The sequence below is a fragment of the Austrofundulus limnaeus genome, unplaced genomic scaffold (genome assembly GCF_001266775.1).
Source record: "Austrofundulus limnaeus strain Quisiro unplaced genomic scaffold, Austrofundulus_limnaeus-1.0 Scaffold1548, whole genome shotgun sequence".
Classification (NCBI taxonomy): domain Eukaryota; kingdom Metazoa; phylum Chordata; class Actinopteri; order Cyprinodontiformes; family Rivulidae; genus Austrofundulus; species Austrofundulus limnaeus.
Window position 1 is genome coordinate 4,266 of NW_013953950.1, and position 17,079 is coordinate 21,344.

General features: G+C 36.5%; 2 protein-coding genes across 5 annotated transcripts in view; both read left to right on the top strand.

The window, feature by feature from the left end:
- The first annotated feature begins 191 nt into the window (after positions 1 to 191).
- Positions 192 to 2,854, top strand: LOC106535749 (post-GPI attachment to proteins factor 2). The gene is made up of 6 exons (XM_014032827.1): positions 192 to 475; positions 648 to 821; positions 1,101 to 1,350; positions 1,701 to 1,807; positions 1,911 to 2,019; positions 2,249 to 2,854. Exons 2-6 carry the CDS (start codon positions 654 to 656, stop codon positions 2,377 to 2,379), a joined length of 765 nt encoding a protein of 254 aa, XP_013888281.1. The 5' UTR covers positions 192 to 475; positions 648 to 653; the 3' UTR covers positions 2,380 to 2,854.
- A 531-nt stretch (positions 2,855 to 3,385) lies between these two features.
- The window catches only part of stim1a (stromal interaction molecule 1a), a 26,545-nt gene continuing 12,851 nt past the window's right edge, over positions 3,386 to 17,079 (top strand). For 3 of the 4 annotated variants that reach the window (XM_014032825.1, XM_014032824.1, XM_014032826.1), the window contains exons 1-6: positions 3,449 to 3,795; positions 4,667 to 4,799; positions 7,880 to 8,010; positions 12,390 to 12,504; positions 13,999 to 14,110; positions 14,582 to 14,697. In XM_014032825.1, coding sequence (XP_013888279.1) covers positions 4,679 to 4,799; positions 7,880 to 8,010; positions 12,390 to 12,504; positions 13,999 to 14,110; positions 14,582 to 14,697 — 595 coding nt within the window. In that variant the 5' untranslated portion in view covers positions 3,449 to 3,795; positions 4,667 to 4,678. Of the gene's footprint in view, positions 3,796 to 4,666; positions 4,800 to 7,879; positions 8,011 to 12,389; positions 12,505 to 13,998; positions 14,111 to 14,581; positions 14,698 to 17,079 lie in introns of all 4 variants that reach the window. The other variant, XM_014032823.1, reaches the window with a different exon arrangement.

A 17,079-nucleotide genomic window follows, 5' to 3' on the forward strand; every position in this document is an offset into this window, starting at 1 on the left:
TTCTAGTACCACGGACAGCACCCTCAGCTGAGCAATTGATTTATTTTTGCTCCATATAAATCAATCAGACTCCTTTTGATATGTTTTTTTTTAATTAAAATTATAATCTATATGCTTTTGACAGACTTCCCCTCTCTCTTCGCTGCTCCGGAAGCCGTTGCTTTCCACCCACTCCTCTTTCTCTCTCTCTCTCTCTCTCTCTCTCTTTCCTCCTGCACTCCCCGCACAAAGAGAGGGATGCAGCATCCTCCTCAGGCCGTGCATCATCAGACCGAAGCGCTGAGAAAAACCGAAACAAAGCGTGGATTATAACACGATGCTCCTGCCTCTTGTCGCTGCCAGGCTGGGATCTGTCACGTTCAGGCCCATCGCGCCTCGCGACGCAAAGGATGTTGTTTTCACGTCCTTCTCGTTGTGGAGCCCGTGCGTGTAGCCGATGACGTCAGTTATTGGCTGAACAATAAAACGAGAGGAGGTAGGTTGATTTCAGAGCTCACGTGTTTTCATGTCATGGATGAACCAAACAGATTTAAAAAATGGTTCAAAATATCTAAAAATATTAAAACATTCATTCTCTGATTGCTTATAGGGACTGTTTAGCTGCATTGTTTTCTGTGTGCTGAAGATTGTGTTTCATTTTTTTGCAGAGAAAAATGCTACAAGGCTCAGATATTTTGGGGCACGAGAAGCCTCTGGTCATCAGGATATCGTTTGCATCTTGTGTCCTGGGCACATTGTGCCTGCCACTGCTTGGACTAATAACATGTGTCTCCATATCCTCTCTTTTTCATTTTGAAGATGCTACTGGCACACATTGCCAGGTACTTCTTATAACACATATATAATACATTATAATAAAGAAACAACCAAAATATTAAGGTTTAGGGTACCATTCATTTCGTAAAGACTTTTTAAAAACAGTTCTGTTAAACAACAATATAAAAACAATATATGATTCTATCTAATTATTATTGTTTCTTTAGTTAGTTCCCAGTTATTCCACTGACCTGTTCTTTCTTTAACAAAATGAGAAAAAACAAATGTGTGTGCACGTGTGTGCTTAATATTTGAAACAAATCCACATCTTTGTGTGTGTTCAGGTTCCTAATTACCTGCCGTCTATTAGTGCCTCAATAAGCCTGAGTCCAGAGTGCTACATTTGGCGGTTCTGCATTGGACTGCACTCTGCACCGAGGCTTCTGGTGGCCTTTACCTACTTCAGATTTTACAAGACCCGCTTTACCGCCAGAGTCCCCGAAAGTCCACTCAGCTGCCTGAGCCTGGCTTTTTCCATTTCTGAGAACCTTGGCCTCCTGCTGCTCACATATGTGTCATCCACAGAGACATACTGTGAGTATGCATCCCCTTTTAAAAAAAAACTCAAATATTTTTTAAGTGCAACCTAAACCTTTCCGGGTTTTCTTCTACCTGTTCCCTGTTCTCATCACAGATCACAATGTCATCTGCAAACATAGTGATTCCTGCCTGATTTTAGTCTGTCCATCAGTCTGTCTGTCCCTCGCTCCATCAGCATCCTCAAAGCAAAGTTGACATTTGTGCCTCTTGCTTGGCATGAAACCATAGTGCTGCTCACAAATCTCTCACAAATCTTCATTGTGTGTTTTATCAACTTTGTGTTGCCATTGTAAAATGATTTTTTGACACGTTATAACTGAAAAAAATCATCTGTTTTTGTACAGTTGTGCATAAGGAAGGTTTTGTCCTGTTCATCGTGAGTTCTCTGATCTACATGCTGATAACGTGTCGTCTGTGGAAGTCTATTAAGAAGTATTCAATAAATCCCGAGGTGAGAAATATTGAGCAATAAAGAAAAAACAAACAAACTTCACTGTCATTATCGTCATAGCGTGATACTATTTTTCTTTCTTTATGTCATTTCTACCCTAAAGGATGCCAAGTCTCATCACTGGAAGATGCGTTTCTTACTTCTCAATGTGTGCTTCTGCATTTTTGCTGGATTCTTTTATTGGAAACACAACATGTACTGTGAATCAGGAAGTAAGTAGAACATGAGCTTATACAACATGATGTGAAACATGTATGTATTAAAGAAGGAATGCATAACACCTGCCATTTCATGCCATAGTACTGAAGGCTTTAGGACTTACTGTATGTTGAGAAATAACATATACTTGCAGAGAGTTTCATTGAAATTTTCAGTTTTTGAAAATTGTAACTAAGACTGTGTTCGCAAAACTGTTTCACATTTGCTTTTTTATGTTGACAGGTTACACATTTTTTGCCCTGTTTGAGTACCTTGTGGTCTTCTCCAATATGGCTTTCCATCTGACAGCCGTATGGGATTTTAAGAGCCGGGAGATTGTGATCACTTCAGCCTCTGAGGATAAAGACTTCTGACTAGACTTTCAAGGACTAAGTACTGAAAGTGCGACCACAGAACCCTCGGATGATCCCAGCAACGACCTGGTTCAAGAAGACTGGGATGGTCTTTTCCACATATTTTCATGATGACAACTCTAAAGTGCTTTTGGAGCAAACAGATGAGTTATACTTACTGTATATGTGGCGTCTGGAATTATGCTTTTGCCTCAGTATTTTACTCATGGATGCCTTCACAAACACACAGATTTCTTGTGATGTAAAATGTCAAATTTTGAACAAGTGGTCACATGACATGTGTCAGATTTAAGGAAATATTGCTTGGTTTTGACTATGAGAGGTAGTGTCAGGTATTTGTCTTAATAGAATTTCAACATTCCTATAGATTGCAAATACTGCCAGGCTCAGAAACATTGGCCTCTGACACTATGTTGTGCATCATTCACCACCATGAGGTGCAATAATATATAAATAAAATGATCACACATTGTTATTGGCTCAGACTTAATGTTGTTTTAAATGAACATAAACGTCAAGCAAAAGTTTTATTTCATAAATTTGAATAATTCTTCATCTTTGAAGACTATTTGGCAATTTAAAAGTCTACAAAAGAACATATGACAGGCTTGTGTAGTCAGATACAATTAAAGCACTCCAGAAAAAAAAGTGATTGTAAATCATGTCCAAATAAATTTATGTTGTACATAATTATAGTTCAGCAGTATCTGTATAAATAAGACAATACTTTGTAAAACAACAACAACAACAAAGGCAACTGCAACAAGTGTCTTATGTTGTTTGAATTGTGTTAAAATGCCCCAGAGAAAATAAATGTAATCAATTATTTTACCCTAATGGATTTGTGCCAACGTTTCTCATATAAAAATGTAAAAGTTAATCATAATCAAACCTAATTTGTCAGATTATACTAAAATGGGACCTTTTTATTTCTAAGTATAAATTACACTAATCATTGCAATTTCTTTGTTTTCTATTTCATAACTAAAAGGAAAAATATGATGCTTTATTATTATTATTATTATTATTATTATTATTATTATTATTATTATTATTATTATTATTATTATTTCAGACTTTGAAAACCCCTGGCCTACAGTTTGTCTTTATTTGAACCCTGTAATTGCTTTGTATTTCCACTAAGTGGCTCACTTCAGGCGTTTAACATCACATGCAGTACGTTTTCCAACCACTAGGGGGCAAAGTCTGTTAGAAACGTCTTGTGATCATTCTGCAGAGCAAGACGAGCTCGCTGCGCTTATTCGGTTCGGTCGCTGCCGCCGCTGGGTCTCCTGACAACCGAGACCTCACAGAAGAGGTGGAGTTCGCTCTTCTTCAACTTCGCGGCATCTGACGTCTTCTGCGATGTCGACACAGAGCTGAAATCACACACACGCAAGTTCTAATACATGACAGGTAACTTTTATTTATGTATTTATTTATTTTTGTACAAAATTGTTTCAGTACGAGTTAGCCTAGCTGAAAAACTGCAGTACGTGGTTAGCTAAACGTCGTCAGCGGTGGCTAATGTGCTTGTATTAAAAAAAAATGATGCGGACCAACATATAAATCAGCTCAAGAAGCACATTTACCATTAGGGGTTTCTAGTTTCATGAAGTTCGTTTTGTTGGACGTTGCTCTGCAGTTTTTCAATCATCTTAGCAGTAGCTTGCTAGCTTTCCGAGGCTATATACCCAACCACAAGTAAGACGCGTGAATCCGTGTAGTTATTTTTCATGTTAAATATTTTCCCCATTTGGTTTTTTAGCTCTTGGTGTGGTTCGACGTTAAAACACAACTGCGGAGAGGAAGTAAGGGTTAAAAAGCTTACAGAGCTCAAACCAGGAATTACAATTAGCAGGCTAACGACACTCACGTTGTTGCGGTTCATTCAGGAAGAAGACACGCTTGAGAAATCTATTTTTTTCGCCCTCGGTTCAACTTCATGTTGTCACCTGTTCGTTTCTGTTATCTAAAAACAATCTTCCGCCTAAACAAACTCGATTTTCGCGCTTTACTGGAGCTATTTTCTTACAAGAAACCGTCTTTGATATGCCTTGCGAAACTGATATAACTTATATGTTATAACACAGTTTGAGACTATAAGACTGTCAATGTGAATCCCATTGAAGTAATGTATCCGCTACAATTTCCTCTCCTTACTAACAATCCCCAGGTGTTCAACAAAGAATATGGATGTGTGTAATAGAGTTACAAATATGAAGTGACACTACAGATTTGTTATGCTAAAACGAACACAGTTAACTTTTAACTCTCTTCTTTTCAGCACACATTAGGCATGGAGCTTCACAAATCTGTGACCTTGTGGATATTTTGTCTGTGCCTCATTGGAGAAAGTGTGACTGAAAAACAAAGTTCACCTGCGCCAGACAGTCAGAACGATGACAGTGGTATGCCAGGTGAGTAATCAACCATGCCGTTATTCTTTTGAAGCGTTTTGAAATATATATCTTTTTTGTTTAGTTAAAACTAAACTGCCACACACACACAATCTACTGTAGATGGATTGACTGAGTATTACAGTTCGTGCCACATCTTTGTGATTGTCCAGGCACTAAATGTGGCCGTGCTGAGAATAGTACGGCTGGCATTTGCCTGTAAGCTCTGTCCTCCAACAGCAAGCCACCTAGAAAAACTGAAAGTAATTGAGCTAATGTGTACCAGACCAAATGACAGTTAGGAAGTCACCGGATATGTTGGTAATGATCTATTGAACTATTTAGTTAGTCATAAATTAGGTGAACTACTAAAGTATAACACAGTATTTGCAGTTTGTTGTTAAAATACTGGGGTTAGATTTTTTAAGTGTTTTGCATTGAAAGTTTGTAACTTCCAAACTTTTTTTGTTATGCGGAGTTTTTTTTTTCTTCTTTTTTTATGTTTCATTCCGTGAATCATCTTTGATGTTAAAGATAATAGTAGCTGGAACATAAACCATTAGCTACACTCATGACCTAATTTGGTTTTGGGTCTATAAAAGGGCACAGAGTCTAATGTTAGACTTTTAAAACAAAATCTATTCACTACTACAACAAATGGTTATAGCTAATGCATTATACAAGAAATAAAATTATGGATTATCTAAAAAAAAACAGTTTTATAGTTTATTTAGATGTTGTCTAAATCATTCACAAAGAAGCTAAAATGAATTAAAAATAAATTTCTTACTGGCGGTATCATGACAGGCCTCAGTATAAAAAAGATTTGTTTCTGATATGACCGAATGCTCAAAACTTGACTGATTTCCTGAATAGTGACAGATAGGATGGAAGATAGTAACTGCTGCTGTTGTGCGGTGGCAGAGTTATTGGGGTTGTTCATGCTGGCACACAGAATGGCTTATGCAACTTGAGCTCTTACAAAAAGGCAGGCCGACTGGTATGTAAATATCTTATCTTGCGTCTCCGGAGGTTTGCAAGCCAAATGAGAAAAAGAGCCAGGTTGAGTGCATGGGACTGCTGCAGGTGGTAGACTTTTCACTGACTCTTATACTTTGTTAAAACGTGGTGAGTGTCATTTCCTTTGTGGAATGTGGCTTTGCAGGTTTGCTAAAACTAAAAAAAAAAAAAGCTTTCATTCTGTATTTATTAGAGGGAAGTTCAGTCCCATCTTTGGTTTATTGGTTTCAATAAATTTACCAACTTCACACGTTTACAGCTGCATGCATTGATGGAAAATAAAGTAACAAAGAGACACATAGGTTCATTTTACTCTGTTTGTTCTCTCGAACTGTTAAGCCTACTTGTCCAAACATATTGTTCCAGGATTAACAAAACCACAGTTTGGTATGAGTTGATCAGTGGGAGAGAACATTATGATATGAATGAAGCAAATGCAATCCTTTCAGTTTACATAATGCTGTGGGTGACTGTAACAAATTAAAAATTAAACACTGGGGGAATTTGTAGGCCTTGGCTCCACCAGTTTTGAAGCAGGAAGTGAGATATTATTTGTACACGGTTACTGCCTACTGCTGCAAGTCTGATGCAAACAATTTTAGAAGCTGTGACTTTATAGGTCCAAACTATAAACTAATGCATAACCAAATCGAATTACACCCAGCAGAAATCAGGCACTCTATTTAATACAATAGCACTGTTTTGAAAAGATCTTTACAAACATTTTTTTTACGCTACTATGTGTTTGTTGGTAAAACCCAAACTCAAATCCAGTAGAGAAATAATTATTTAATAGCAAGGCTGCCCTAACCTTTTATGTTCATTTTAAAAGTGTTTAATATGTCGTTCTTACGTAGCTTTAATTTTCTGTGAAAACCATCTGAAATTAAAATCAAAATAAAAATCTATGAAAGGGTCTGGATGGGCAGCAGCAAGGGTGATAAAAAGTCAGTCAGAACGATGCTGCTTTAAACTGAAATTTAAACACACAAGTAACCTGTAATACTGTTGGACATGATTTTTATGAAAAATATTTTCCTGTTAATGGGAGTGTTAACATTGTGTCTGACCTGGCAGTGGATTATAATTCCTCAGGAATTAAAGTGGAGAGAACACAGTAGACAGTGAGTTGGAAAAAGACAATTGTTTCAGATTTATCTATATTAAAATTAAATAGGGCACCCTTGTAAAAAGAAATTCCCTGTGTTCCCTTGTGAAGCCTTTTATCAGCCATGAGTCTTTTTTGTTTTAAACATGCTTTAACTATAATTGTTTGTTATTGATTCCCACAAGTGCTTTAATTAATCACACAACTGTTCCAGCCATAGTCATAAAATTCATATGTATATGTAGTCACCCAGAAATTGATTCTATAAAAGTGGAAGAATACACTTAAAAGTACATAATCACCAGCGCACATGAATACATTTGCGTAATAAAAAATATGGCAAAATAAGCATTCATTGCTACCAAATATGACAGATTTGATTAGCTGGCAACCACTGTACTGTCATATTACTTTAATAATGAATTAATACGTATTTTGTAGTGATTAAAGACTAATTTAGCTTCAGACCTGACATGTTTAAGTATGCACTGTTATATGTTAGTTATTAGTCATCACATTTCTGACAGATGCATTCAGACAATGCTTAGCTTCTTGGTAACACAAGGACTTTGAGTGAAATACTTAATATAAACATTACTTTCTCTGCAGCCAAGGAATTTTGCAGTTCAGTTGTTTCAGCAGTAAAATATAGTTTAGGGAGGGCAGCTGGAAATTGTCTGGCTTCTGTGCACAGTTACCAAAAACAACAAGCTACAGATCTTTATATAGAATCTTAATAGTTACAACACAAAGTATTTGTCACAAACTAAAAAAAATAATAAACTAGAAAGTTCTCAAGACTTGGTGAATTTATGCATGTGTTTTTTTTCTAACCCTTTTGAACATGAATGGTGGAATTGTGTGATTTTGGTGGTATAAATTCAAATGTTAATATGAATTTCATATTAATATGTTAATCTGTAATTTCACTTTTTCAAATAGTGTTTTGACATGTTCTTATTTTCTGTTTCAGATTTTTGTCGTTTTGATGAGCCACTATGCAAGGACGAGAATGCTGTTCTCAGTTTCGAGGCTATACGTAGTATCCATAAGCAGATGGACGATGACGCAAACGGCAATGTAGACGTGGTAGAGACAGATGGCGTAAGTACCAGCAAAAAGAATTCATCAACATGATGGTGGCTCAGTTGGTAGAGCTGATGCCTCTCAGCAAGAAGGTCACCGGTTCAAATCCCGGTCCGGGGACCTTTCTGGGTAGAGTTTGCATGTTCTCTCCGTGCATGCGTGGGTTCTCTCCGGGTACTCCGGCTTCCTCCCACAGACCAAAAACATGACTGTTAGGTTAATTGATAACTCTAAATTGTCCCTAGGTGTGAGTGAGAGAGTGAATGGTTGTTTGTCTCGTTTGTCTCTATGTGTGGCCCTGTGATGGACTTGCGACCTGTCCAGGGTGTACCCCGCCCCTCGCACTGTGACTGCTGGATATGGGCACCAGTGACCCACGCAACCCTGAAAAGGAAGAAGCGTGTACAGAAAATGGATGGATGGATGGATGGACCTGATACTTTATTGAAGGAGCATAAAATCTCATTACTGTAATCCTCAGGGATGTATCTTGTAATATTTGCCGCTAAGTTGGGCAAACATCTCTAGACCTTGTCATTAACCTAGCCTTAACATCTGAAGGATTTCTTCCTGTTTGCACTCCAGTGCTATTTTTGCTGATGTTTTGGATGAATGATTAACCAAATGCACATTAAGACTGGCTGTATTGGCCTTTTATGTTACATTTTGTTTGCATGAAGTCCAGAGACAGGTTTACCATTTATACAGTTCACTTATGTGTAATTTGTTGCTGTTTCTCAGATGTCACAGCTACCATCAAGACTATACCTATAGTAAGTTTTGTGTGCACTGTGAACTTTACTATACAAATATTTTCTTAAAGTATTGCAATCTTCCTACACAATTATAGTAAGAAAGAAAGACATATTAACTAACTACTGTCTTTAATTTAACTAAGCTGCACGATTCTGCTCTTGTAGGACAGCCAGATGTGATGTAGAGGTCATTTTTAAAAACCTGAGTTGGTGGTTAGGTGGGTGGTGTGGGCAATCATTAGTGTGGTTATTTAACCAACAGTTGACTGCAACATTTGTTACAGAAGGTATAACGTGGATTAAACTTAACCACCAACTGTTATAATGTTTACTTTGCTCAAGAATTTGTAGTGTAAAATAAAAATGCTTCAAATTTTACAACATATCAGAATAACCGCTCCAAGCAGTCATATTTACAGTATATGATACTATAAAAGATTGTGCATTTAGATGATTATGAAAGCTATTTATATGGGAAGGTTGGTGAGAGCGCTCATTTGATATAAGTCACATTTGCACATTAGTGCAACACAGAGGGAAATAGAAAAGGGAAATTTCTCTTTAGATTACGTAAAATATTGTTCCAGGATGTCACAAGACTTTTTAGAATAAAAGTGTAGTAGCATTTACATACTGTAGACTTAAATTTCCTGGTTGTAATTTCTAATTACAGCAAGGAAAAGTAATTTTTAAGTGTTACTGTTACAGCACCTGTTATCGCTGGTCTGCAGAGGTGTAGGAAATGGTAATGTTACCTGAGGTATCTAAGAACAAATGAATGATGGAATGTTGAGCATTTACTGGAAGGAAATTCACTGTCTGTTAAAGAGATTTCATTTGAGTCGTACCCTTCCTTTGAGCATCATGTCTTTGTTTTTTGCAGCTTGCCAATACTGTTTGTTATTGTCTACAAGCCGCCCAGATATGTTGCTGATTTTTATCGCTGAGTTTTTATGTTTCTTTTCATGCTAAGTATAACAAGGTTATTGTGACTGGTCATTTAAACAGTTTTTAGGTGCTCTAAACCAGAGGAGGCCAAAGTGGGGCCTGTGGGCCAAATTTGTCTCACCAAGTCATTTGATTTGGCCCACCAGCAGTTGACATAGTTACTAGGCTGTAACCTGTCATCCTGTGTAGAAACAATATTTCCACGTAGTCATTTCATCCATTGGCCCAATGACTATATAAGGGGCTGCAGTGCAGACACTTTATTTAATATGTTAAGATTAAACATTAAATATGAAATACAAGCATCAACAAGATATATTTAGATTAGATTTAACCACACATGTAGATTTGCACACTGTAAGGCCACAAAAATGCATTTTTTTTATCAATTTATGAAATGTCTCATGAGCTTTTGCTACTTGAGCATATGGCAGACTTTCTCCAAGTGCACAAACTAAAACAGAGGTGGACCACCGCACAAGCTTTATTGTTAAAAATAAAGGACTTAACTTAAAAAGTATTTGTATTACATGTAGGGATGTCCCGATCAGATACTCAGTATCGGTATCGGTGACAGATGTGGCCATTTTTTGAAAATCGGGTAGAATCGGATTTAGTCTTGATCGAACCGATCCAGTTTTTGTGACAGTTTTCAGCATCATCATGCTTTACAACTCCCGTTAAGAAGTCAAGACGCACACAAGTATGCATCCATGTCCACAGTGTGGGAACACTTTTCAATGGAAAACAATGATGCTGAAACTGCATCTTTCAAAATCTGCAAACTGGATGTTTCTTGTGGTGGGAACAGCAAGGCTCGCTTTAATACTACCAACCTTGTCACTTGGAAAGAAATAAAGAAATAAAGCTATCGGATCGGTATCGGAAAGACTAATCTTTAAAAAAATCAGATTGTATTGGGAGCCAAAAAATCTGGATCGGGACATCCTTAATTACATGCAATATATTACTACGTTTGGCCCACAGCCCCGGATAGATTTTGTGGGAAAATGTTTGGGCACCCCTGCTCTAAACTGTATAGATTGTATTTAGCATGTCAAGCAGCCGAACACTGAGGGACACACCCTTGATCTTTTCATTACTTATGGCTTGGCTTCTGGTGTGTCTTCTGTTGTTGACCTGGCTGCATCTGAGCACTAAAGTATGTGTTGTTGTTTTTCAATGTCACTGATTTGATTCAGCGGAAGGCCACGGTCTGAACTGTCAGGAGTTGTCTAAATGGTCTTGTGCTATCTTAACTTGCAGAGTTGGAGTGGTTTCTTTCCAGTATTATGGCCCCCGTCTGTGGAATAGTCTGCCAGAGAACCAGAGGGCCACAGAAAATGTTGCTCTTTTTAGGAGTAGGCTCAAGACCCATCTTTGTCACTGCATTTCCAGAACTGGGTCATTTCTTAGTCGATACATTTTCCACACAATTATGTGTTTTTTCCTGTTAGGGAAGGTGCGGGGATTGTTTGTTTTGATCTTGAGGGTTTATTGTTTATAATTCTGTACAGCACTTTGAGCTGCTTGTAGTATGAAGGGTGCTTTATAAGTAAAATTGATTGATTGAACAGATCAAACAGGCTTCCTGTATCTTGAGGAAATGTTCTACAGCAAGGTGCAGATTTTATGTCCATGAGTTACATTAGCTTGTCGAAATTAGTGCAGTTTTTTTATTTTTTATCCCTTCATGTTGTGGTAGAACGTTTCACACTTGATGGACTGTCTTACAGGAAGAATGGCTCCTGTCCATGTGCATGACACTGTTTTGATGACTGTAGCATAATGTGAATCATGTGCTCCAAGCCTTGCAACATATATGCAGCTCTTCAGAGAGAGTTTAAATTGAACTGCTGGACAAAATACGATCATCAAAACACTACAAATAAATTTTGAAAACTAGTGTTTTGTTCTTTAACCTGTGTTTATTACATTTAAAAGGAGGAACATATTTTGCTGTACCAGATTATGTCGTCAGAAAATATTTAACATTTAGGAATTATGATTCCTTAAAATATTTGTTACTTTTACAGCACGTGAAACAAATACACACACCTAAGCAGATTAGTTTTTTTAATTTTCCATGAACTTTAACTTTATTTATCAAATTCTTTTCTTCCTTTATCATTGCTGCTCTTCCCACAGTTGGTTCAAAGAGGAATATCTTTGTAGATTATATTGAATAGTTAGCTGTCAGTCCAGAAACTTAACTTGAATTATCTGCCGGTGCTGAATGTGAGGTCTCTCTCAGTTATTCTTGCTTCTTGTGTAAAATCAGACCATTTATGGCAAACTGCAGATTTCAGCCTTGATTTTCTCCCTGTTACACTTCAGCATTCCTGCAGCTTTATAGTTTGTATCTTATGTGTTTTTCATTAAGTATTATTTCAAGAGCGAAAAAATCTGTGTTTGGAATGAATAACGTGTTTGTTTCACTTAATTAAATCATAATCAGATGATCTTTGCTTTTGTAATTTAATAATCTTTTGCTAGTATGACTCTGAGTATTTTTTATTCAGATAAAACAAGCAGAAAAAAATGTTTGAATTCTGCAATAGTGTGTTTTCTGCGCTGCAATATGTGTTCCTTGTAAGCAGAAAACACAATTTTGAAAAGACGATATACAAGATTTGAGCATTATCTGTTTAGTTCAGTTTTTGAATTGATGCAAATGTCGTTGTTAACATGCAGTTCCTCCGAGAGGACCTTAACTACCATGACCCCAAGGCCAAGCACAACAGCTTCCATGGTGATGACCAGCTCATCAGTGTGGAGGACTTGTGGAACGCCTGGAAGAGTTCTGAAGGTAACCTCCACAAACAGGCCTTTTTCTCCGTTTTCTGTCCTGTTTTTGAGACAGAGCTTTGATTCTCTTGCTTTGTATTTGTTTTCAACTTTTTCATCTTCAACCCTTCCTATTTCTTTGTAAAACTGCAACATTTTTGAAGAGGTAAAAACACACAATATTTTTTGTCAATACTATATGCAACATTCCCTGTCACCACCTTCTTAAATAACATAAACTGATATGAGTTATGTATAACTTGATGTATGATGCACAAACATGATTGCAACATTTTCAAGGTTTGCTAGATAGTTTCAGTGAAACCCAGCTGCCCCCCCCCCCCKCCKCCCCCACACACACACACACACACACACACACACACACACACACACACACACACACACACACACACACTACACTCTCCTGACAAAAAAGAGGCAGGCAGTTGATAAGATTCCATGTTGGGCAAAGAGCAGTCTTCTTATCAGCTCCAGATAGTGGCAGATCATTGAATCTGTCAGCACAAAATTCACATCCACACTCTCCTTCTGTATGATTGTGTGTCTGTTCTATCATGTTCAACTAAGAGAGCTCTTTTCATGAGTGGCGTTTTGTCTGTCACACGTGCTCACACCCTTTCCTCAGGTTTATTTGACTTGTTATATTTTGCTTGTACTGCTGACTTCACCCTGCATTGCAGTGTTGTGACAAAGCTCTTGAGGTTTGAGCTAGCAAACAAAGGCTTCTCTTTAGGAGAGAAACTTGGGAACATCCACAGCCCACATTTTTGATTATTTGCCTGTAGCTGAGGAGCATATTTGTCTTCTTAATTTTTTACAATGGGCAAGCCATTACATGTTCACTGTACCTCATACATGATTCATAATAAAGGTGCACACTCCCCTTTTTGCTTCGTGTTTAGCTTTGCCTAATTTTACAAAACGTATTTGTAAATTAGGTTTCAAATAATCAGTTTCCTTTAATGCTCAGTATTAAAGATAAATTAACACTTTGGACACTTTCTAGAGAACAATGAATGTATTTGATCAAGTTAGGGCAACTTTTGCTAAAGTTGTTAGTGTTTCCTTTTAGTAAAATAGTGTTTGAATCTAATTTAAATTTGATTACATAGCTAGACTACTATTTCTGAATTGACACAACTATACCTGTTTTTAGTAGGATATGGATAGGCTTTGCTTGTGAAAGATTTCGTTTAAATTGAAATATCAATTGTGAGTTAAAATGAACTGAATGAACTGAAACATTTGCCCAATACAAGCAACTCAGAAGCTGTTTGGCAGGTTTTTGTTAAAGCCCTAGGATTTATGGGTGGGTTTTGAAGTTTTTTTTTGCCTTAAGGCTGTTGTATGTATATATGTGTGTGCATGCATATATATATATATATATATATATATATATATATATATATATATATATATATATATATATATATATATATATATAGAGCTATGCTAATATTTTATGTATTTAAACTGTACTATTATCTTCCCCCAGTTTATAATTGGACAGTGGATGAGGCAGTGGAATGGCTCATCACCTACGTGGAGCTGCCACAATATGTGGAAGCATTTCGCAAAATGAACTTCAATGGCAGTGTAATGCCAAGGTAGGAAACATCTTATTGAAACTGTTTTTTAACTACCGGTATACTTCAAACCTCATTATATCTGTGAAAGAATGTAGTACAAAAATGAAGTATTGTGTGGGGAAAAAGACGATATGAAATTGTTTTGGTCACCTTTTAGATGCCCTTTATTTAATTTATGTTAGCCTAATTTTCTATGAATACATTTTCCCCAATTGTGATAGTTTTGATTATTATTGCCAGATTGACATTGAAAATAAGAGGTTATTCTTAATGTTCTGCTTGGTAAAATAGAGGTTAAAAAATTAACAAATTCCTTTTTAACTTGAATTAAATTATTAGCTCATATTGTGTATAACTACTACTGCTTTAAGGGGGGACTAGTTGGGTTTAAAGATTTGTGAGGGGATCACTTTAAACATCTCAAAATGTATTATAGCTTTGCCCCGTCTTTGTACTTCCTGCGAAATGAACGTGTCTGCTCTCTCTCAGGCTTGCTGTAAAGAACACAACCTTGACACTCTCTATTCTGAAGATTTTGGACCGCAGCCATGTGCAAAAGTTGCAGCTTAAAGCGTTGGACACAGTACTCTTTGGAGCACCTCTAAGTATGTAACTTTTTTCCCTGTTTTGATTTTTATTGAAGTTTTCATTTTTACGTCTGAGCTTCCAAAAAGTTCTTCAAGAATATGCTAAATGAATCTTGAAGAACCCACACAGTATGAGATTAGGTGTACTCTAGTGTTCCAGCTGTTTTGGATGCTTAAAGTTTAGTTTTTAAACATTGTCGTTGACAACTACTTTTACACTAAAACATCTGTTTTTGAAACTCAACTACTGTCGTATTTTTCTTCTGACCATCTGCAAGTTGTATCATTTATATTAGAATCAATAATAATTTTTATCAACTACAACTTATGTTCTCTCTGAGCCGGGACAAATCCAATAATCAGTTTTCTACAAAGCTGACATTAAAATTCACAAAACCTAGATTAAGAAAAACATGATTCCTTATGTGATAGTTATTTGTTTCACCACGTGCATTTTTTGTCATAACCTGACTAGAAATGGAGACAAGAAAAAGGTTAGGTTGGGCCATTACATTTTTTGTTCTGCTCACTGTTTGCTAATTTGTTTTTTAGCAGGCTTTGTGTTAGACATCCAAATCTACAATTTAGCTTTCACAAAACAGACACAAAACCCCAGTGGCTGTTAAACATGAAAGAAAATAATAATTTTTGTACATTCAGGACAAAAAAAACATGACTTTATTCATATATAATGACCTAATTAAATTTACCTACTGACTTTGTAAATACATTGTCAACATGAAGTAATATTATTTTATATAAAAGTAGTTAAAACTGTGACCTTTTTTGTGAAACCAAACATACAACTTGACAAACAGTGAGTAGTTTTTATTATGTTATGAGTGGTTCCTCATATTTCAAATGAAAGACTGCTGTTCTTTTCTTTGTTCTAATCCTATAACGAATAAAAAGTGACTAATAGTGACTCTTCTTCCCCCAAATTGATATTTTTTCATGAGAACTCTACCAGTATTCTACCAATTTTCTACTGTTTCCATCATCATCCTCTTTTTGTCTGAGATGTTTTGTGTACTTTGCTGTATTTAGTTACTTACCCATTCAAACCCGTTATTGTTTTATTCACTTGACACAGCCTATTTTTGGTATTTGGACCTCTTTGTGACAGGGTTTGAAAAAGGGACCTAGATTTGGACCACACCGTTCTGTATTCCTGACGCATCCCTCTGCGTACAGAGTCAAAGAAACACACCACTTGTCCTGTTCCACCCATTTCCAGGTGCACTATTTCTGTGTTGACAGGGATCTTTTAGGTTATTGTCACAAGAGGATAGGTGTGTTTCACCTTTTATACCTGAAACCTGAGATTATTTAAAAATGCTTACAGGAGAGCTTAGCTGAAAGCCAAGAGCTAAGTAAACGTGTACATATCGGAATGATATTGCTAATTTTATATTATTGAGCTAATCTAATGAAGCCAAAAGAGATTTAATGAGCCCTCTAACAAAGCAAGCATTTGCATTGGACAGATCTCAGAAGCATGGTGTGTAATGGCCTGTGTCTGGCATGAGTTACTTTGGTTGTTTTGTTCGGAGGAAGACATTAGCACTTGTGGTCTGGCTTTGACAACCTCTCAAAGGAAGGACCTTTCACAGCTGGTCACTTAGAGCAGCTGAGCAGCAGCATTTTAGGACACACTCCACAATAGTTTGGGTCTAAAATAGTAAACAGTTGTGTAATGAATGTTTTTTGTCTTTCTGCTACCTTTCATTTTATTTGTGTTTTGTATTATTATTTGTTGTATGCATAGCATTTGTTTTTTGTTTTAAATGAAATTAATATTTTTTTAAATAAAAATAAATAAAATAAAAAAAATGATTAAGCTTAGCAAATCATTATTTGGTTATTATTCTTGTTAAATGTCAATTAGAAAAAACAATCTGTTCAGTGTAAATGTGTTAGTAGTAATACTGAGGAATTATAAAGTAGACGGAGCAGTAGTTTACAGATACTCCTAAAAATGTCAAAGTTTGATGTTTCAGTAACAGGGACAGGTAGCACAAATTTTATAGCGCCCACAAGCCTGTCTTTGTTCTAAATTTTATTTCCCCATGCACCACACTCAACCATCCTGAAAGTAGTTTATTAGAAGCTAAAAAGTAAAACATCTGATTTATAATCATAAATAAATTTATTGGCTGCTTAGCGATAGTTGCAAGTAGCTTGGCATCTTAATTGCAGACATTAGTTCCTTGTTCCAGGAAGAAGAAATACTAACTTTGACAAAAAATGTCCTGCATAACTCAATTCAGATTGCGCAGGAAATGACTTCCTTCATCTTAAAACTTGCAAGGCCTGAAGATAGACTGTTGCTTCATGCATGCTATATATAGCATGCATACATGCATATACTGTGTGTGTGTGTGTGTGTGTGTGTGTGTG

What these genes read in the sequence shown, in the direction of transcription:
- LOC106535749 (XM_014032827.1), top strand. Translation starts at nt 654, where the DNA reads ATGCTACAAGGCTCAGATATTTTGGGGCACGAGAAGCCTCTGGTCATC. An exon ending in CTACTGGCACACATTGCCAG is followed by an intron (nt 822 to 1,100) that starts GTACTTCTTATA and finishes GTGTGTGTTCAG; the next exon opens with GTTCCTAATTACCTGCCGTC. An exon ending in CATGTACTGTGAATCAGGAA is followed by an intron (nt 2,020 to 2,248) that starts GTAAGTAGAACA and finishes TTATGTTGACAG; the next exon opens with GTTACACATTTTTTGCCCTG.